This window comes from Apis cerana, linkage group LG15 (assembly GCF_029169275.1).
Source record: "Apis cerana isolate GH-2021 linkage group LG15, AcerK_1.0, whole genome shotgun sequence".
NCBI lineage: Eukaryota > Metazoa > Arthropoda > Insecta > Hymenoptera > Apidae > Apis > Apis cerana.
This window is the reverse complement of record NC_083866.1, coordinates 1,791,421-1,814,428: the sequence shown is the minus strand read 5'-3', so window position 1 is coordinate 1,814,428 and position 23,008 is coordinate 1,791,421. Positions and strand designations below refer to the sequence as shown.

At 23.7% G+C, this 23,008-nt stretch overlaps 2 protein-coding genes across 2 annotated transcripts in view; both read left to right on the top strand.

Annotated features, from left to right (window-relative positions):
* LOC108000773 (uncharacterized) overlaps nt 1-19,429 on the top strand; it is a 69,824-nt gene extending 50,395 nt beyond the window's left edge. Inside the window, exons 3-7 of the mRNA XM_017061377.3 lie at nt 2,046-2,286; nt 6,396-7,080; nt 7,988-8,504; nt 8,683-8,817; nt 8,953-19,429. Of these exons, the coding sequence (XP_016916866.2) occupies nt 2,046-2,286; nt 6,396-7,080; nt 7,988-8,504; nt 8,683-8,817; nt 8,953-9,099 (1,725 nt within the window). The 3' untranslated portion in view covers nt 9,100-19,429. The remainder of the gene's footprint in view (nt 1-2,045; nt 2,287-6,395; nt 7,081-7,987; nt 8,505-8,682; nt 8,818-8,952) is intronic.
* A 1,554-nt stretch (nt 19,430-20,983) lies between these two features.
* Nucleotides 20,984-23,008, top strand: part of LOC108000751 (uncharacterized) — a 39,888-nt gene continuing 37,863 nt past the window's right edge. Inside the window, exon 1 of the mRNA XM_062085363.1 lies at nt 20,984-21,578. The gene's annotated coding sequence lies outside the window, so the exon portion shown is untranslated. The remainder of the gene's footprint in view (nt 21,579-23,008) is intronic.

Genomic DNA, 23,008 nt, shown 5'->3' with positions numbered 1-23,008 from the left:
TTTTTTTTATTATATTAGTTGCTTACATATAATTCTTAATAAAAATATAATCTATTCATATATAAAAAAAATTATAAGTTTAAAGAAATTTTAAACTTGAATTTTTCAAAACTTATAAGAAAGATAAGAAACACGAAATGATATATTGCCTTCATGTTTCGCTTGTCTTTCATATAATAAGTTTTACAAAATTTAAATAAATAACATAAAATATAATCTTTTAAAGATCTTCTTAAATATCTTTTAAACTAATGAAATATCTTTATTTATGAACAATATTAATACTTTTTTAATGAAAAATTATCAAATATTCATAAACATATTTTCAACTTAAAAATTTTCATATTTATTTATTTATTGGGATAATAACATAATACAAAAATCATGATTTCAAAGAAATCGAACAAATCGAAGAAATCTGAACATTTCCAACTCCTGTAATGCAACTTTTAAAAATATTATATATAATAATTTTCATTAAAATCATTACGCAATAGCCAAATTCGTTTTAGTTATCTGTGTACCATCCTGTATAAATTGATGATTGAAAAGCACGTAAATCCAACTTGCACAACTTCGTGAAAGTTCAATCATGCTTTATAACGAAGTTTATTGTTATGATGCTTGGATGGTTAAAAACCGTCAAATATGACACGTGGTCGTGGAAAGTTTCAGATCTCAAAGTGGCGAAACTTCGAGTAGGGACGAGTAAATTGGGTTGGAGGAAACTTGGTCGAATGAGAACACGCCAGACTATGGAAGAAAGTCATACGATTTTGAACTAGAGGAAAAGTAGCTTAACGCGTTGTCTTGAGAGGCCCACTTACATTGTGCGAATACCAGTTTGATTCTTGCATGGGCAAGTTGCCTCGCAAGTTCTTCCTACTTTAACACAAAGTGTTCTAATGGTACATTTAATACCGACGTTTTCATCTTGCCTTATACGTGTTTGCAGATTGTGTAGTAGAAGATACTGTTTCTTGACTCGGTGTCGGATGAAGAATATATATTCTTAATGTCGTGACTTACGTTTGGAGTTTTAACTTTAAAATTTATAAAATTTTGTTTCGTCATGATAAATTTATCTCGAAATAATATAATATATCGAATAATGTTCATTTAAATAGGTGGAAGATATTTTTTAAGAATTCTTTTTTGAATTCTTTGCGATTTTTTTTTTTTTAGAAATATTCTTCTTTGGAGTTTTTTGAAAATATTTTAAAAGAAAATTATTACGATAATATTTCAATATGTTGAATTATGATAAATTTATATTGGAATTTATATTTTTTCTTTTCTGAAGATTTTTTACAATATTTTTCTTTGTAATATTCTTAAAAATATTTTTTAGAATTTCCTTTTACTTTCAACTTACATTCTCTTTTACTTTCTCTTTTAATCATATTTTATTTATAATTATTGTTCATTTGTAATTAAATGATTTTTTGCAATCGCATGTTGATAGATTGCAACAGATTAAGTTATCTTGATATTAAGATTGCAACATATCTGCGTGTAATATTTATTCAAATTTACTTTACGTAATTTACATATTTATATATTAAAGTATTAGAATGGAATTTGAATTACATTTTATTTTATCGTGAACTGTTGAAGATGAAATTCACTATCTCTAACAGGATGTATAATAAAGATAAAATTTTATTATCAATCGTCACAAATGTATAATTTATGAATCATCTAAATAAGTTTTACGTTCTAATTAATTAATCAGAAGAAATTTAATAGAAATAATATATCGAAAGAATCTTTTAATTATGTAATAATTTATGATAAAAAATTGTAAATATTAATACTGTAAATAAATTATTTCCATAGAAAATGCAACAAGCGACAGATATAAATATTGCGACATTAACGTTTTTTTTTCATTTTCAAAGTTCATAATCCTTTTTCTTAAGATCCATATTTTATTAAATATAATTTTTCAATTCGAAAGACCAGATGTGGAATTACAAATGGACCGGTCTCTCAGTCGATTTTTCACGCATCGATAAAAACGAATGATGTTTCGATTCGATTAGGTCACGGGCCATGGATCCACTCGAAGAAGCGATCGACGTTGCGGTCAGCAGCCGCAAAAAGCTTCGAGAGTACTGTTCTCCGAGTGTCAGACCGAGAACATTACGGTGTCATCTCACCAAACGGCCAAATCCTCGTCATCCACAGCTCTCAGTCCCGATTCGTCGAAGCTTGGACCATCTCTCATCCCTAAAATTTCGAGACTGCAACCGAATGAAATCAACAATGCCATACAAGCAAACGGTCAGTTCTTATTCATTACATTCAGAATAAAATCAATCATTTAAAGAGAAACTATATGAATTTTATCCTTTGAAAATTTAAAATTTATTCGATACTTTTAGTCTGTTCCATTTTTCAAACGATTATCGAATTTCTTGACGAAAGAAAGATGATGGTTTTGATTCAATGAAGTTATATTGCTCTTTTGTCCAATGTTTGTTTGAAATAAGATTAAGAAACAGATAAATCATTTGCGAATTTTTTTTATATCTTCTGTCAATAGATTTTCTTTTTGAATTATATTTTTGAATTATATTTTTGAAATATATTTGCATGAAATTTAATAAAGATAAAAAATATAAAATAAAAAGTTATAAATGATTAATTTTTTTCTTATCTTTTAGCAATTATCTATTACGTATTACGTGAATTACGTATCAGATGAATGATCTTATATAATCATTTTAAATAATTCATAAATTATTTCTATAAAAAAATGTTTAATATAAAAAAATTGTAAAGTGTGAACGAAGAGATAATGTGATATTATTCATTTTTTGCAAATAGAGGACATATGAAAGTTACATTTCTTTTTTAATTTGAATCATATGTCTTATAAAGACTAATCAAATTATTCAAAAAAATTATCTAAGATGGAAAATGATAAATATAAATATCTTTGATTTTTCTTATTTTGTCTATTTTACAAAATTCAAATTAAAATATTTCCTTAATCAAACAATTTTTTGCTATAAATAATTTTAGATAATTTTTTATAGGAAATAATAATCATTATGATTAGTATATTAAAAAATATATGATTCTTTCTTTAAAAAATAATCAATATCATATCATGTATATGTATATCTATTTGCAAGAAATGAATAACATTAAATTGTTTCCTCTTTTATATTATGTAACTTTTGTATGAAATATTTGTTCATGTAACAAATAATTTACGAGTTAAATTTATTTGAAGCAGTTATGTTATATGGCTCAGTTTGTATATCTGTTAATAAATATATTAAATAATATATTAAATTGATAAATAAACAATAAAATAATAAAATTTATCAATTTAGAGAAATAATCCATATAAGAAAAAGGATTTATAAGAATTAATATTTAAATGATATTTTTTTTTCGCTATTTCGTCAAAAGATTTGCTGTATTTCATGATCAATAAATAATTTTTTTCTTCTCATGAATTAGTTGTTACTATAATTATCTATAATTATCTATAATTATGTAATTATAATCATGTAATAGTTTGCATTAATATTCTAAGGGTTTGCATTGATATTCTAATAAATTGTAATATACCTTCATGTTATTTATGAATTATTTAAAGTGATCACGTTACACAATTCATTTGATACGTAATTCATTTAATAATTCATATACATAATTGATAAAAAATAAGAAAAAAATTAATTATTTACAACTTTTTTATATTTTTTATCTTTATTTAATTTTTATGTAAATATATTCAAAAATTATTCTTTATTGATGTATGGATTGATGTATGTTATTTTCTTATGTTATTTTTAGTTCCAATCTTAGATAAACAATCTTTTTCTTTCCAAAGTCATTAATTTCATGAATTAGTTGATGTTAATATAGTTAATGATATAGTAATTTGCATTGATATTCTAAAGATTAAATTATAATATGCTACTTCCTTCACATATTAAATACTGATATTTTAGATATGATCAATAAATCATATACAGTTTCTTAAATTCATTTTCAAACATATTTTTATGAATTAATAATTAATAATATAATAGTTTGCATTTTTTAGATATTTTGAGAATTACAATAAATTGTAATATACTTTCTCGTTATGTTATTAAACAATAATATATGTTATATATATAAAATTTAAATTAGAATTATGAATAATTTAATATAAAGATATCGAATGATTTTTAAAATTATTTTTATTTATAATTACTTTTTATTTTAAAAAATTAATATATTTAAAAATTCTAATAATTTTCTTTCAATTTTCTTTCTTTATTTATTTTAGCAGATAATTATACAAAAAGTAATCACATATTTGTCCATATTCCTATTTTCTAAAAAAATCTTTTCAAAACTAAATTTTACATTTTATTTTCATAGTTCATACATTTTCTTTTTTTTGTAAAATTTGAGAATATGAAAATGAAAATATTATAGAATTATATTAAAATATAATATACTTAGATATAATTAATTCATATATAAATATTAATATAGATAAATATATGTGCATATATTTTTTTTAATCATTGTGTCTATCTAAAAATATAATAAATGATTTATGGCAGTAGACATTAAAAAAATATTGAAGATTCATCATATATATTAAACATTTTATGTTCGATGGGTTTTTAATATCCTTATTTTGTATTTATTATGTAATTTCTATTTATTCACTTCTAAAAATAAAATAAAATTCAAAGTCCTATCAAAAGTGCATTTTTATACATAAAAAAGAGCGAGAAACCGCAAGTTATTTGACGAAAAATAATTTTTAATAATAATATAAATAATTAATAGATTGTTTAAATATAAAATATTATTACTTCTAAAAATAGTTTTAGATGTAAAATATTATATATATTTTATTCTATCAACAATTTTATTTTTTATATAACTATAAAAAAGAGGTTTCAAGTTAATTGATTATAAAACGAGATTAGATCACTGAAAAAAAAATATTGTTTTAGAACGATATCAAATTGATGAAATAGTATTACTTTTTTCATTTACTTTTTTATGTTACATAATGGTTTTATTATATTGATCCATTTTGTACAAGGTTTTTTATAATATGTGATCTTAATCTTGTAGAAGATTGCGTTCGAGAAAAGTGCTTTTAAAAATTATCTTAGGCTTCGATGGTCGAATTATGTAAGGTCCATTTGTAGATAATAAGATTTTTCACGAAATACTGCTTATTATTTTTAATTAATCTCTTGGGTATTGATTTAATTTTCCATGTGAATCCAATTTAATTTTTTCTGCGCTTGCTGCTATATTAAAAATAAATAAAATAAATCAACAGATATCCTAATATATTACAAATTAATAGTGTGAAATTATTTTTTCATAATTTGTGATTAGTTATCCTTGACATAATATTACGACGTTTTATATTTATACAGTGTTCCTATCATGTATGTTGTAATAGTTATAAAAAGATGTGATGAATGAATGATTTTAAAACTACTATTACGTCAAGAAAAAGTAAAAATAGTTGTGGAAAATCAAGAAATTTCAATTTAGAGAGTTATGAATATATAATATTATTACAGATTATTGTTATAAATAATAAAATAAGAAGTACGTAAGAAGTAAATATTACAGATATATTATGAAACAATGTTTCTTAATTTTTTTATTACTCTGTATTTATTTGTAATAGTATTTCGACTCAAATATTTTAAATTAAAATATAAATTAAAATCATTGTATAAAAAAAATTATGTGTATTTTGACAAATAATTTCTGTATGTGAATATTTTACATTTTTTTCTAATATTAATTATAAATTACGAAAACGTATAAAACTAACGATTATAAATAAAATAAATTTTAAAGTTATAAAAATTAGTAAAGATTGAATTGTATTTTTAAATATATTTTTATAAATTATGAGGAAAATAATAGAAGGCAATATTTAATGGTTTGTTATTAACGTGATCCATTAAAAATTTAATGCGATTCAATATCGATTGAAATTGAGAAACCCTGTCATACAATATCTATATATGAATAGATATATGATTTATAAAATTTTAATCCGATTTCTCACAAAAAATATTATATAATTTATTGAGTTTCTTCGGTGTGCACATGATCAATAATACTGTTAAAAATATGGACAATAATTTTTTCCGTACAATTTTATTACAATATTTTTAATCCATTATTAATGAATATTTATTAATCAAATATTTATCGATATTATGATAATATACGATATTATCGATATTATTGATCATATATAAATCTTTTAAAATAAATATATGAATTTTACAAGATAATAATTTTTCAAAATTTACATGAATTTATTTAAATAATTAAAATAATAATAAAATTCTTGAAATCTCATATCACCCTCTTTTTCTTTTCCATAGAAAAGGTTAAAATCAGTCCATCCTATTGGAACAACAGAGTTGATGAGGGCGATTCATCGGCTAACGCCACGGAACCAACGGAGGAACGGATGGAATCGACAGATTGTGACAGCAATCCATCAATGGCGTATTGTGCCACACCCAGGAGACTTAGTAGTTCGTCCGTGGAAAGCGCTAAAATACCGGAAGAAGAGGAGAAAAAAACATTCGCGGCAGCTGATTCGACGATGAGGCCGAGAACGGGTCGTATACCTCGAAAGAAACGATCTGTAGGGTCTATGGAAGATCTATGGGACGAGACCGTGTTTGAAGATCCAACGAGAACAGCGAGAACCACTCCGGTGATTAAGATCTCTTTCGGTGCTCAAGGCGAGGGAACCGTTTTGAAGATACCTTCCAAAATCCAGGATCCGGAATATGAGCAGGAAACTGATGATGCTGAGGACGTGCAGACGGAAACGGAGAGAGATCCACTAGAATTGCCGAGAAATTTCGATAATGATTATGATTATCGCGAAGATGGGGAGGAAGATGGACAAGAGCAAGTAGATCCTCAGAAGCAAGGTGTAAAGGATGCAAGTGCTAAAGCTGCGAAACGTGCATTGAAGAAAGCTAAGAAAGAGGCCAGGAGGAAAATGCTCGGTGGTGTTTCGCCTGCGAGATCTCCTTGCAATGGATCACCAAGGTAAAATATGAATTTTGTTGATAAATATTTCATTTAGAAGATTTATAGGCTAAAATTATTGATAATGTGTACTAAATTTATTGATGTGTACTAAATACTATAATGCTTATTAAATATATACATATTTAATTAATAATTATTGCTTTTATCTTACGTTAAATATTAGCATAATTATTGCATAATAAATGGATTGCATAGTCATAGATTCATACTTTTATGGATGTAATAAAAAGTAATTATTACTGTATATATATTAGATAATAGTTATGTACAGACATAATTGTTATTTAATATATATAAGAATTATAAAAGATATTTGCATATATTTTTATTTTCCAATGAAAAATATATATATATATATATGTTTTTTTTATTTTTTTTATGATAATATCAAAATTTTAATGTGAAAATACTATTAAATACTATTAAATAATATGAAATATAATATATTTGGACTTAATAAATTTATATATAAATGCAATAATAAATATAATGTATAGTATATCAAGTATTATGATTATTTTTTATAATCATTATATTACAAAATAAGTATTTTATTTTAGATATATTTTTTTATTTTATGAATTATGATTTTTATATTTGAAATAAAAATTTATTGTTAAAATAAAAAATAATTTGATATGTTTTCATTACTGTATAAATTTATTTTAATTCTAATTTCTATATATTTTGTAAATCGTGTTTCTGCATATTGCACTTAAAAAAAAATTATTATTTTTAAAAAACAAAGGAAAGAAGTAAAGTAATATATGCAAATAAAAGTAATCGATCAAATTTTTAATAACTTAATTAAATTAAAAATTTTATTTTCGAATATATTAATAGTTTTATGCATTTTTCATTATGGCTTATTATGATATTAATTATAATGTATCTTTTGTTATAGATATAATCCTACATATGATACTCTGTCATACCACCGACGCAAACATAAAGTGAAACATAAAAAAAAACACAAGGAAGATCGCAAACACAAAAGCCAACAATTGCAGCATCAACAGCAAACATGCTTGGAACCTGGAAGCACTGAGAATCAACAAAATTGGAATGTTCTTCCTGGTAGCGAATCGTACACAGCCATAAAGGAGCAGTGCCTGAAGCAAAAATTATCAATATCTCTGAAGAGATTGAATACAAACGCTTATGCTAGATGTGATTACCCTGTGAGTAATTCTTCGTCGGGTTGTAAGAGTCCTGATGCCAGCAGTGATGAACTGAGTGAACAGGAACCTGAAGTCGATGCCGGCGAGATTGCTCCAGACTTTCCGCCACAGTCTCATCCTTTGATGATGCGTCTTGCCGCGACTCCTGTGGAACATTGTCTTACTGCTAATGGTAGAAGAATGGATGTTGGTGATGTAGTGTGGGGAAAGATTCATGGATTTCCTTGGTGGCCTGGAAAAGTATGCATTGAAGTATATTTCAACAATAATATGAAATTATATACTGGATATTGTAGATATTGAATATTTGTATTTTTTATATCATATTGGTTCTTTTATTTTGTATTACTTGTTAATATAATCATTCAATTTAAATAAATGTTGTAATTTTGAATATTTTTGTTTTATTTTTTTTTAGGTTCTTAGTATTACAGTTTCTTGTAAAGAAGATGGTACATCATCTGGGCCGCAAGCTCACGTCGCCTGGTACGGTTCTTCAACTAGTTCTCTTATGTCGTGTGACCAGTTAAGTCCATTTTTAGAAACATTCAAGGTAATTGTTTAATATATTATATATATTTTTTAATTAAAAAAAATAATTTTTATTATTTCTGATTAATTTTTAGTTGCTTTAATGGAATAATCAATCAACAGTTTAATAATTAATATCATTTGGCTTTTGTTTCAGACGCGATACAATAAAAAGAAAAGAGGTCCATATAAGGAGGCGATACGACAAGCGCAGAACGAGGCCCGAAGTCAGATCACGCCTAACTCGACAAGCAACGTGTTAAACGTGTGTAGTTCACCGCGCGAGGTCAACGTTCTCTCCTAAGGGAAGGTGCATAGCGCTCGACACCATTCCTTTAACTGCCGGGTATCTGTCGGAGAATAGTTCTAACGACGGATCAAAATCGTCATGTGTAATATATAAAACAAATTTTTGTACATAATTGACCTTAGCATTAATGGAATAGCTCTTGATCGGTGTTCTAATTCAGTTCAGTCGCGTCTGCTATCGTCGTCCACGTTAAACATGATTGAACCAACAGTGATACCGATGCTAAATGAAGTTTACTGCCATCACTGGCGCGTTTTTTTTCTATCCTCAGCTTTTTTCAAGCGATACATTTAGCGCGTAAAATATATTTAGATAGGATATTATAATCTCTAGAGATGACACGTCAGCTCTCGAGAAATAATTTCGTATTAAAACATATGACTTCTATTTGATAAATAGACATCAAACAACACACATAATATTATTACACAAGAACATTAAAAACATGGGTGTCCTCGTGATGATTTAATGATGCTCGTTTACTTAAGTTTCATATATATATATGCATACATATATATACATATATATATATGCATATATATATAAATATATATTCATGCGTATATATTTCTATTAATGATTTCATTGTGATTATTATGTCGAGAATAAGTGTAGTATACATCCAGTGCGGGCAGTGAATCTTCGATAGAATCCACAGATGTTTCTAAAATCGGTTTTGACTCAATTCGTTGCTTGTTTATAATTCAGAGATTTGAGTACATGGACAATACACTTTCGATAAATGAATTTGAAGTCACGATATTTTTAACGTGAAGGATCGCTGAATGTTTGTGGAACTTTAACCGAGGATAAGACTTAAATTGTAAAATGAACAACTTTACATTTTACAACTTTACAATCTATATATAATATATAGATTGATTCCCAATTGGAACATACTACAATTTTTTTTAAGCAAAAATTAAAAAAGTTAGAAACATTTCTAATATAATTTAGGTATTATGAAAAAACATCAGAAATTTAATTAAAAAATAAATACTTTATAAATTAATTTTTTCCTTCATGTCAAAGATCTGGCAAAAATATAATTTTATATTCTTCGTAAGAAATTTTTTTTATGCTTATACCTGAAAATGGTGTAGTGTGTTCAAATTAATATATTATATGTACTAAGAAAATAATCGACATACGGAATTCTATGCAGTGTTTCGTATCTTGCATTCTTTGTTATCTAATAAAGTGAAGTTGAGCGCGTGACAGTGAAATGCAAATATAACATCGAAGATTATAACGATTAAAATATTTTTCAGCGTTAAACTTAATAAAATATAATATCTTAATATAATAGAGATAATTCAATAATTCGTTACAGAAAATAATTAAATATACTGAATAATTATCTAAACAATTATATTTTTTATTATTTGGAGCAATATTTTTTTTTAAATTATAACTTATTCTTAAGAATGTTCAAAACAATTCAATTTAATAATTTAAATATCAATTATCAATTAAGAAAAAAAAATTAACACATCTTTATTAAATATTATTAAATATTTAAATATTTTCCTAAAAAATTCCCTAAAAATTTTTCAATTTTACAATTTTTAAAATTGTAAAATTTGATATGAACATTTTATAAAAATATTACAAAGAAGATAAAAATAATCAAAAATTAAAAATAAAAAAATACAATGATATTTTTTATATAGTATTATCGAATTAATATTTAAAACATAACTAAATAATTTATATTAATTACAATAAATTATAATAATTTCAATACATCAATATTTAATATATAATATCATTATATATTAAAAATTATAGTATTCAATACTTTAATATTATATTATTTAACAACATAGAAAATATTATAAAAAAAATGCTATTTATAAAAATATAGTATTTAATACTATAATATTTAATAAACGCAATAAGAAATATATTGAAATAAAATATCATATAATAATATTAATATAATTGCCGTAATATTTAAATGACATAATATACATATGTGTGTACAAGAGTCTTTAAAATATCATATAACTTTAATCATCAGTCAAATTGTTCGATTCACTGATCTTTTAAATAGTTCAAACATTATAGATAAGTTTCCAAGTTTAAAAATCAATCGATATAAAACACTATCATGCAAAACAGTAGTCTCATGTTTCATATTTTACAATCACGCGCTCAGCTTTTCTAGCGAGTTTCGTTTACGCTTCGTGCCAACACTGCCAACGATTTAACCATGTTGTTTCAATATTTTTTAGTCACCGACGACTATCCTCGTTGAGTCAACAAATAAGTTGAATTCCAAATGTCGAATAATTTATAATTGATCGATCATCCAAATCTTCTATTACATTAAATATCCACGGTGTCCAATATTATCCTGTTGATAAGAAATGATAAAAAAAAGTTTTGTTTTTATTTAACAAATAATGTTACGTCTCTCAATCAATCGACGAATCCCGGTGTTCCACTTTTTTTTTCTTTTTCTCTTAATCTTTATTCTTCTTCTTTTTTCTTTTTTTTTTAATTTTTTAAAGATTTTTTTTTCTTTTCAAACTCATGATGTACTCATGATGTAATAATTCGTCTTTGTAGAATATATGACATTCAGTTTACATAAAAAAGTTACTGTTTCCATTGTAACTAGTACTTAACCTTTTTCTTTTTCATTATGTCAATGACTCGTTACTGCCTCAAAATAGAATTTCTTTCATTCTTTATTTTTTCTTGGAGGTTAAGCATCATACTCGACTTTCTCTAATTTCTTTAATTTTCATTATTCCTTTTTTTCTTATCATCGTCTGAATTTCAAACGAAGATTATCTTCAAAACTAAATTTTTGGAAAATTATTTATATTTCATTCTTTTCCCTCTACTTGATATATATTAAGTTAGTGATTTAAATTTTTATATGTATATTGTATAATAATATTCGGCTACTTTTATCATAATTATTATTATATCATTCCCTTTATTTTTGTCATATTTAAAAAGCTGAAATTAAAATTTACTTAATTTTCATTTCATTGCATAAGTCCTTTCTCTAAATTTCTTTTCAATTATAATTGTAAAATATAATCCTATAAAAATAAAAATATAAAGAAATGTTTTTTGGATCGATCTAATTTATAAATAAATTGAAACATAAAATTAAATTTTAACATGAACAAACGAAACAAATGAAAATATTAAATTCCACTCAATGAAGATTGCCTAAAGAGTGGATAAATTTCAAATTTTTAATTTTTTGATTCGTTAAATTCTCCTCAATCGTAAAAAATGATAACGAAAATAAAAATGAAGTTCGATCGATTTCATTTTAAAATATTTCCATCGAGAACGTATGTGTAATGGAGAATTCCAGGGAATAAAATAAAGAAAACGAGGATCATCACGCTACGAAAGAGCGTCAATATTGCGATATCGAATATTTATTTCGATATCAGCAATCACGTGTAAGCTTGATGTTTGCTTTGTGCTTCAACGAAGATTTTCATCAAAATCTCGCTGTTGGCCAGACGGCGAAAATCTCTCGTTTCATCTTCGTTCGAATTTCTCTACCTTTTTTGAACGTCGTTCGATTTTAGGATTAGCTTTGGGATTAAGTTCTTCGAAAACTGTTCATAATGAATTTCTTAACTTTTTTTTTGTAGACTTGGGCGAAATTTATTTCATACAAATAATTTAGAACTAATTATTATTTCAAATAATACTAATTACTATTTAATAAGTATTTTTAAATTAATGTTAAGTTTTTTTATTTGATTAAATAAAAGAATTTGAGACAATATTAGGAAGATATTAAATTGAAGAATTCATTTTGAAAAGAAGAACAAAAATATTTAAAAATGTTTATTTTTTTTTTAATGAGTTTTTTTCTTTAATGAAAAGAAATTTTTTTTTAACAAAATATTAGTTGTTATTATAAATATATATTAGTTATGTTATTATAAAAATATTGTAAATGTTAATTCTAATTATATCGCATAAAAATTATATTAATCTATAAATCTAATTAAATCATAAAATTGTGCTGAATCTTATGATTAAAATTAGATAAGATTTGTTTTTATTATAAATGTTTTAAATAATTATTTGGGGAAATAATGAATTTATTTCTTAATTAAAAATTTATTCTTGAAATAGTATTCATAATAAATAATAAATGTAATAATTAAGTTTATAATAGTGTTAAAGTGAGAATTAATAATAGTATTGAAAATTAATAATATAATAGACATTGAAAATTATATTAAGAAACCAATTATTTTCATCAAAACCAAATAATAAATAAAAATTAATTTATATTTTTTTATTTAAAAGTTACTTACAAATGTATTAATTTAATTTTTATATGAAATATTTTATAAAATATTTTTTTTATTTCAAAAATATATAATTTCTCAAATGACTTCAAAATATAAAAAATTTAAAAATAATTTGAAAATTTTCTTCGGATTGCCCAGGTTTGCTTCTACATTCTAATTATATTTAAAGAATATTTAAAATCCATGAGACAGAATTTTGAAATAATTATTTCACAGAATACTGCAAAAATTTTCATGTTCTTCGTCGATGATCGAGAGATATGTGTGTAAATAAAATTTTTGCATTTTCAATAAATTCTTCGATAGAAGGAATAATTGTGATTTCTTAAATTTTGATAAAAGTGACGTTACGTATACTGGAAAAATATTTTTTCGAAAAAAAAAAAATAATAAAACTAAAAAAGAAAAAAAAATTGTTTATGATGATGTTTATAATGATTTACGATTTATTTCCAATGAACAACATGTGGACGTAAAAGTGGATTTTTTTGTTAATAAATAGGCTTCTGATATTATCTTATAGTTTGTGAATTGATGATTAATGGCTGCTTGATTGATTGACTGTCGATTTTCCTCAAAAGTGAGATACAATTTGAGATTCGAATTGAATGATGACAGTCGATGTGACAGGTGAAAGTTAATGATCTAAGAATTTTATTATTGTAATAATTTTCCAAGTGGAACAGTTAATTATGTGTTCTTCTTTTTTAAATTATTACTTAGAGAAATTTTTTTTATTTTCATATATAGTATATTTAGTCTTTTCAAGACAAGTCTCTCTATTTTATATTTTTTTCGAGTCTTGTCGTGGAATATTAGTATAATATATCTTTCTAAAAAAATAAATTAGTTGATTTAAAAAATTATTGAATTGTAATATATGGGATTTTTTTCATTATGTAAGATATTTCAAATTTTTTTTATTCAATCGAACGGTCATCGATTGAATAAAGAAATTATTTGTAAATAATTACCATAATTTTGTGTTTTGCTTATAAAAAATTTTTATATTTTATATAAATTTTAAATAAATTTTGCAGAATTATTTTTCTCTACATAGATATTGTTTTTATCAGAAAACTAAAAATTTTTTAATGATAATTTATTAATTAAACAAAAATTTAATTTCTTTAAAAATGATATGAAATATATTTTTCTTCCTTTTATAAAATTGCAATCATTTAAATATAAATTGAATACGTTAAATTTTTTCGTTTCACATTTCTATAATTAATGTTTCTTAATGCGAAGTATTAATATTTTGAATATTATATAGCTATTTATATATAATTTTCAGATAATTACTATCTTCCTTATTTTTCTTATAATATTTCGAAATAAATATTCCATACGTTACAATCCAATTAAAAAAAAAAAAGAATAAGAAAAGAAAAAACATTATAATAATTTTCCACTACGAACATTAATTAATTATAGTATAATTGTCGATGTGTAAAGAAAACAAGTTGTATAATATACGCGTGAAGAATAAAAAGATCTAAACGCTATTAATATATCATAAATGGCGTTCAAGAAGACAACGCACCGGAAGTCGCGTACCATACAGAGAGTTCCATAAAAAGATTTTGGACATTTTCGTTGTCTTTAATCCTTTATAATATAATTACAATTATATTATGTAATTAAATAATTATGTATATAGTTACATAATTATTTTTTATGTGAGTGAATAATTGTATATTATATATAATTAAATAAACAAGTAATTATTATTATGATAAATTACACGTACGATTGATCGTAGATCTTTGTTTAAATAGTAAATATTTTATTGAAGATCATAGAAAAAAACATGGTAAATTATATTTTCTGATTATTATATTGCACAGATTTAAATGAAATACATTATTAATTTTACATTTTATATTAACTATCTTTTTATTTCATTTTAATATTTAAATTATTTTACCATCCAAATATCAAATATTTAAAAAATATTTTCTATTTTTGGTTTTTTTTTGTAAAATTTTCTTGATTCAGTTTAAATTTTTTTCTTTTAAACTATATATCGTATTTAAATAATTAAAAAATCATCATCCTGTTTTTTCTATGTAATCTTCAATTCCATGTCGAACCTTTGGAACTCAAGCTTTTATAAGACTGGTTATCGTTTCCTTCTATTGCATTGTAAAGATCTCTATAAATTGAAATAATTACTTAATTCGAATTATTTGCTATATGTTTAGATCCAATATTTTAGATGACAGATTAGTTCAATTTTTATAAGTGTCAAATTTATATTATCGATATTTCTATTCATCTCTAATTATGACCTGTCGGTAACAAAAGATGATATTTATTTTTCTTTCTTTTAGCTTTTAGTCTTCTTTCACATAGGAATCATATTATGATATACATTCAACCATTTTTTTATACAATTATAAATTATGTTTCATATAACGTGCTTTTCAATTATAAAATATTCATCTATAATTCATCTATATGTATAATTTTATAGCATTTATTGAAATTATTATAAATAAGCAAAACACGATTGATATTCAGAGAACTTACAATTGGAAAAATATTAATCTTTGTGTAATGACATAAAAATTGTACAAATTGTCTTTTATTAAAAAAAGTCGAAACAAAATTTGTATATTTCGAAGATTTGATGTTGTCTTTTGAAATTTGAGTTATCGAGGTTCGACTATGATATATATATATATATATAAAATGATTTATATAACATAATTAGTCGGCTTATCATTATACAAAAAAGGGTTAATTTACACGGAGATTGAAATTTATCCATTGTTGAAAAACAGTAAAAAAAAAAGAAAACAAACTTAAAAGTGTATGTGAATAAAATTCGTGAAAATTAGCCCTTAAAATTATTCGTCGTGTTTGTTGACGAAAATTTAAAAAGTATTTGCGAGGGAGAAAATTAAAAAAAAAAAAAAAGAAAAATAAAAAGTAATGATCAATCGATCAAAAGATGAATAGGTAGATAAATAATGAAATAGATGAATAATAAAATATGTATGAATGAATAAAAGCGCGAGTGTATGATGAAAGATAAAAGAAAGGAAAAAAAAACAAACTAAGATGTTTTTAAGTAACTGTGATTTTTTCAAATATATATTATACATAAATATAACGAATTAATTTCTACGCATAATATAAACAATGAATAATAACTATATGATGATAATTATGAAGATGTATCGATGTCGCTTGTGTTCGTGCGAACGTCGTAGAACATTATTTCGACTAATACACATATCGTTTAGAAAAGCGTTAATTATCGCTATTAATTAATACATCATCATCGATTCATTATTCGATTCGATAATTAGTTAATCGATCATTATCATTGCGAATATTCACCTTGTGTCACTGACTCGAGTCATTGGTCTTAAATAAAACCACGTGATCGACATCTAGGAATATTTGAATTGAGTTCTGAGATGAAATAGAAAGAAATAAAAGAAAGAAATTGCACGACTAAGATCTAGAGGAATCGGGGTTGGGTTCAAAAATTTTATATAAATATAAAGCTATTTCCCCATATATTAGTTTATTCATGGAATTATTGAAAATATGAATAACATAATAAATGTTTCTGACATAGGAATTAAAAAAATTAAAAATCTATTTTCATGGAAATAAGTTGCTAAAATTGCAACTTAAAGACTCGATTCGGTGAACATAGTATAAATATGTACGAATGGTGGTGCATTGCCTAAAGACTCTTCACGTACATTACGTATATATACACTCAGTCCACACTTAAATGCGAAGTTCAATTGTTAATTACTTATGTAATTGTGTAAGAGAGCCACGTGTCATCTATGTAATATCATTGTATTCTGTAATACACGCATACACCGAAGTACACGTACACACATACAAATACACGTAGATTTATTATACACTTTTCGTCGCCTCCCGTCGAAAGAATCGCTGTTCGCCATTTTGCGAATCTCTTCTTACTTCTCTTTCCTTCTATTTCTTTTCTTTCCCATTTTTTCATTTCTTTTCTTTTTTTTTCTTTTTTTCTTAAATCAATTTTTCACGAACTGTTCCTAATAAAAAAAATAAAAAAAATAAAAAAAAATAAAAAAAAATAAAAACGCCACTGTACCACGCTGAACCTATTGTTGAGCAGAACAAATTGTGTACGTATACAAAACAAGTCGTCAAGCTTCTCTACGACGATTTTTCCGCTCGATTTCGAGTTAAACGGACGCCATTGTATTCGCGATCTATAGGGCTTAGCTCTGAAAGGTACTTAAATAATTGACAATAGAAAATATTGTTATCGCCGTTCAATTCTTGGAGCACGAAAATTAAATTTTCACCTATATTTTTTTGTTTTTGAATAATCGTAACAAAGACAATAACAAAATATGCGAAATCAAAATGACAAATGGAAAGCTATTATCTAATTTTTTTTAAATTCATATGACTTAGAAATATCAATCGACTAATATTAATATTAATTATAATATTAAATTTTTTCATTAAATATTGAATCTATATTTTATATTTGCGTCAATTTTAATAAAAAGAGAATTTAATATCGAGGATTAATTATTAATTTGAAAATTTTATTTTTCTTTACATCATATACATCGTATAGAAAACGAAAATATTGAAAAATTATGATTAATTTACAATTACAATTATAAAAATTAATTTAAATGAATTTAAAACTTTAAAACATACAGTATATTCTAAAATTCAGAAAAGCCATGTATTTTCTGTTGAGTTATAATATTTCTAGAAGAAAATAGTATTCACACAAAAATAAAATTTATTAAGAAATTTTTAAAGACTTCCATTGCGATAATAATAAAATGAAAGAGTTTCAAGAATACCTCGAGCTCCAAAAGTTGGACGACGACTAGGGATTAATTGTCGCTATTGTTTTAAATAGCGCTAGCTTGATTTGCATATAGCCTAGTTGACCGTACAGCGAATCGATCAGTGCCCCATTCTTCGTTTTCCTCACGAGTTTTCCCGCTGCTCGACATAGGTGCGGCCCTGTCCTGAAAAAGAAGTGTTCATTTTTCGATGATTAATCCACTATGTGGAGAAACCGCGTACGCGCATGCGTACAACGTGTATCTCTTAAACATGCGCGCGCAGAGGCGAATGATGAATTTTCGGAGGTCCCCGAGAAATAGTTAAGAAAACTATGTTTCTAAATGATATAACCCGATTAGACGAGGGGAAATAGATGCATATAAGTACAAATAAACAAGCCTGAACGAATATTTCTATAGAGCAGTCCCATTTTCCTTTTTATAACGAAAGAAACAAGAAACCATTTGTAAAATCATGATTAATATTCTATAAGACAATTAGAAGTCCTTTATAATATGTATAAAATTTTGTTGAATTTTCGGTAAATTCGTACGTTTGTAAGAGTGGGATTGGAAAGGAGTCGAATTTTGCTTAGATCTTATTATTATTTACAATTTTACACTTGATTTAGATGTGTATTTATCTTTGAAAGATTGAAAATAGAATAAGTAGCTATTGTATTCAGAAATGTTTGTTTTAAATCTACTCTGTATGATTCAATGATTTGATGAATTATAAAGAATGAATTGAAATAAGTGAAATATTAATTAAGTGAGTTCATTTCGAGATAATTCAATATAATGCATATCTTTGTTAAATCAATGTTATATTCTCGATTTGCGTGTAACTTGTAAAATGGGGGATCTATTGTATTTGAAGTACTATAGAACTTTAGAAGAATAAGAAATTTTATATTGCATTTTACATGATGGCGTTAAAGTGCAATAAATAAAAATGATGATAAATGGCGAGGCCCTGAAAGCCTATTTGAAATTTAGAAAGCCACCATTGTTGTATTTTGAAATGAAGCCTCCATTGTGATTTTTGCTTAAATAATGTGTCATAAATAAAATTGACTTCGGAATGATATAAAGTAAAAGTAATAGGTAACCTATATTCTGAACTTTATTCTTAATAAAATTAAATACAAAAATGAATATTTAATAAAAATTTTACTATCCCAAGCATGGAGTATTTTTTCCATTCCAAAAAAATTCGATTCCTTTTCTACATCAAATTTGTGTTAAATTCTTCTAAATAACACTTAATATCAAATAATAAAAAAAAAAATTGAAAAGATAAATAATAAATAATAACAAAATTGAATCTAATTTTTTGTTTTTTTTACTTTATTCGATTAATTTTTGCAATATAAAAAAAAAAAAATAAAGTATTTACATCTTCTAAAAACGAATTAATCATTTTCTTGATGTAAAAATATTCTTAGTTATTCTAAGAAACAGAAAGAGAGAATTTGACCCACGGATTACACATTCGCCGCTGCCGTTCTTAGAACTTCCGGTCACAATATTAAGAAATGGCCATAACCTAAACAAATTGCTACTGGATCTGTATTTTTTTAATAAAAATCAGAAAAACAACCGTCTTGCGATTCTGTCAAACATCATATTTGATGCATATTCTATAACAATTAAAAAAGAAAAAAATAGGAAGAAAAATAAAAAAAAGAACAAAAGAAACAATGTGTATTTATTAGAAGGAAAGAAGGAGATTGATGATCATTTTAATGGAAGTTAAATTCTCCTTTGTACCAATTTGTCAAAATCAAATCGAAAAAAGAACATACATGCACACGTATAAAATATGTATAGTATACATATCCAACATATATAGAGAAAAACATTGGCTTACATACACGAAGATTTCAGTTTCATTCGCGAGTATGATAACAATCGATGGTCAGTCAGTTGAAAAACACGTGCCATTTATAAAGAAGAAAAAGAAAACCATCGATATACGATTTTATATATATTATTTAAAAAAAAAAAAACGAATATTTAAACTACGATGATCTAGATGGCGTACAGGAGTTTTTCACCAGATTAAACTAGGCAATATGAATGCTTAATGGGAACAAAAAGGACATTGTTCAACCTCCCTTTTCTTCTTATATTTCTTTTTTCCTTTTTTTCTTACTTTCTTTTATTTTACTTTTTCTTCTTTGTTTTGCTCCTTTTCATTATTTATCCTTTATTCTTTCTTTCATTTTTTTAAATATCTTGTTTTTTTCATTTTTAAAAAATTATTTTTGTTTCTGATCATGTTTTTTACTTTATTTAATTTGCAGAGGAACGCATAATGCTACTCACTAGATCGAACATCTATGTTTCTCGAGAATCTATGTTTTGTTTTTTTTTTTTCAAATTTTACTAGAGATTTCATAATAGAAAATAAAGAAATGAAAAACCGTAATAAATGAATACTTCGTATTATTTTTATTTTTCGTGATAATATTTTTTAAGAACAGAATGAAATAGAAAAGACGGAATTTAGTTTTGTCTGTGTCTTATTTTATAAATTAAAATATATAATATATATTATAAAATAATAAAAAATTAATACGAATTTCTTTTTGTATTTGGTATAGAATGAAAAAACTAGTTTTTTTATTTAAAAAAATTGAAGATAGCAGAGACACAGATTTTTTGTTTGTCTAAAAAAATCTTTAGTTAAAAAAATCTTAGAAAACAGATTAATTAAGATTTTGTAATAAAAATAAATTAATTTGTAATACAAATTTTTATTTTTTAAATTCTAAATTTTTTAAATTTTAGAATTTTTATTTTTATCTAAATTAATTAACAAATTTTATTATTCAATATTAATTTTATTACTTATACATAAAAATTTGTAATAATTTATTTTTTAAAGTTCTGATTAATAATAGATTAATAATAAAATTTATTAAAAAAAAATTATTTAAAATTATTTAAAGTTATTATTCACAAAAGTTTATTTTATTTTCTATTTTGAAATAAGTTTAGTTTCTTTAAAACTTAATGAACAAAAATAGTTTTTAACATGAATTGAATATAATTGATAAAGTCTATACTCAATAAGTTTTAAAGATAATATATACTTTATATAATTGTACACTATATAATCATAGTTTTTAAGATGATAACAGACTAAAAGCAACAATAAATTGTACAGATAAGGCTTGTTCAAATAGAACGCACATTTTCTAAGTAATATTTCAGTTTTGTAAAATAGAAATCGATATATCATCCATATATGTATCTCCACTGACATAATCGCTACCATCAGTGTCATCATCGCATTATTTCTGAAAGCGCAGTTTGCCTGCATTATGTGAGTATATACTCCATCATTCTCTTAAGATAAAATGACACTCAATTTATTTCATTATTTCGTTGAATTTCCATCAAAATATCACTTCTCTGGAAATCATAAAAACGAGAGATGGAAAAAAAGGAAACGAAAAAAGATAGTCTTTCATTATTTAGATGGCTTCATCTTCTTGAGTGTTTCGAAATGGAGCATATTCAATTTCCGAGTTGTATAAAAATTGTAGTTATCTTTTTGTAAGAAAATTTATATTTATTTTATTAAAATTTATTGATATATTGATATATTAAAAAAAATTGTTAACGTGATGAAAATTGATAAATTGTCGATTATGAATTTAGCAATAATTTCATATCAATAAAAAATTTTATATGATATAAAAAGCTGTAAAAGAAAATTAAGTTTTAAAAAATTTTTCAACTTAAAATTATAATTTTGAAATAATTTGAAAAATTTTACGATTAATTTTATAATACCGGAATAATGAAAATTTATGTAAGTCAAGAAAATAAATTTTTATTAATTTGATTACAGATTATTTTTAGTTTTATCTATTACATATTATTCATTTATATATTTATTTTAATTTTTTTTATTTAATTTTCCTTAATTTCTTGTTAATATATAATAATTTAAATTTTCCTAAAAATTACATATCGTATTGTGTAACAAGAATGTATAGAACAAATTTCTGCACTCGTAATACGTATAATCTCAGTAAATATTATCATGTAATATTTATGATACTCGTATTGAAAGATACGCAATTTACAATTTAAAGATTTATTTTCTACATAGATATATATGATAAGTTATTATTTGAAATATAAATTAATTTTATTTTATTCTTTTGCATTCAAAATTATATTTAAATTTAATTAAAAAGTATGAATTTTTTACTGATTTTTATTGATCAACTTTGTTATTGATTTTGATGACTTTATATTATATTTTATTTAAATATGAATTAATATGAATAAATAAAAATTTATTTAAATATTAAAATCAATGTTATTTTATTTAAATAACATTAAATACATTTTAATATTGAAAGTAAAAGGAAATGATTAAATACATGGTTAGTGATACATATGATTTAAAAACATTATCTTAAAAATCAACTGAAAAACTCATTAGTGCTATTTCGTTGCACATGAAATTTGTTTGAAATTTGTTGAAATTTGTCTTGACTTTACTTTAATTTAAGAAAAAATAGTTAAGAGAGTTCATATAATTTGAAAGTTATTTTAAAAGTGATGTCACTTACATTTTATTACATATTAAATTTTTGACCTTTACATTATCTAATCCGGTTCGATCTGTAAAATTAAGATCTTAAAATGATAGTATTTAAATAAAAAATTAAATAATAAATACAAAAATATAAGTTTATATCAAAAGAATTAAAAAATAATAGAATAAAATTAATTTAT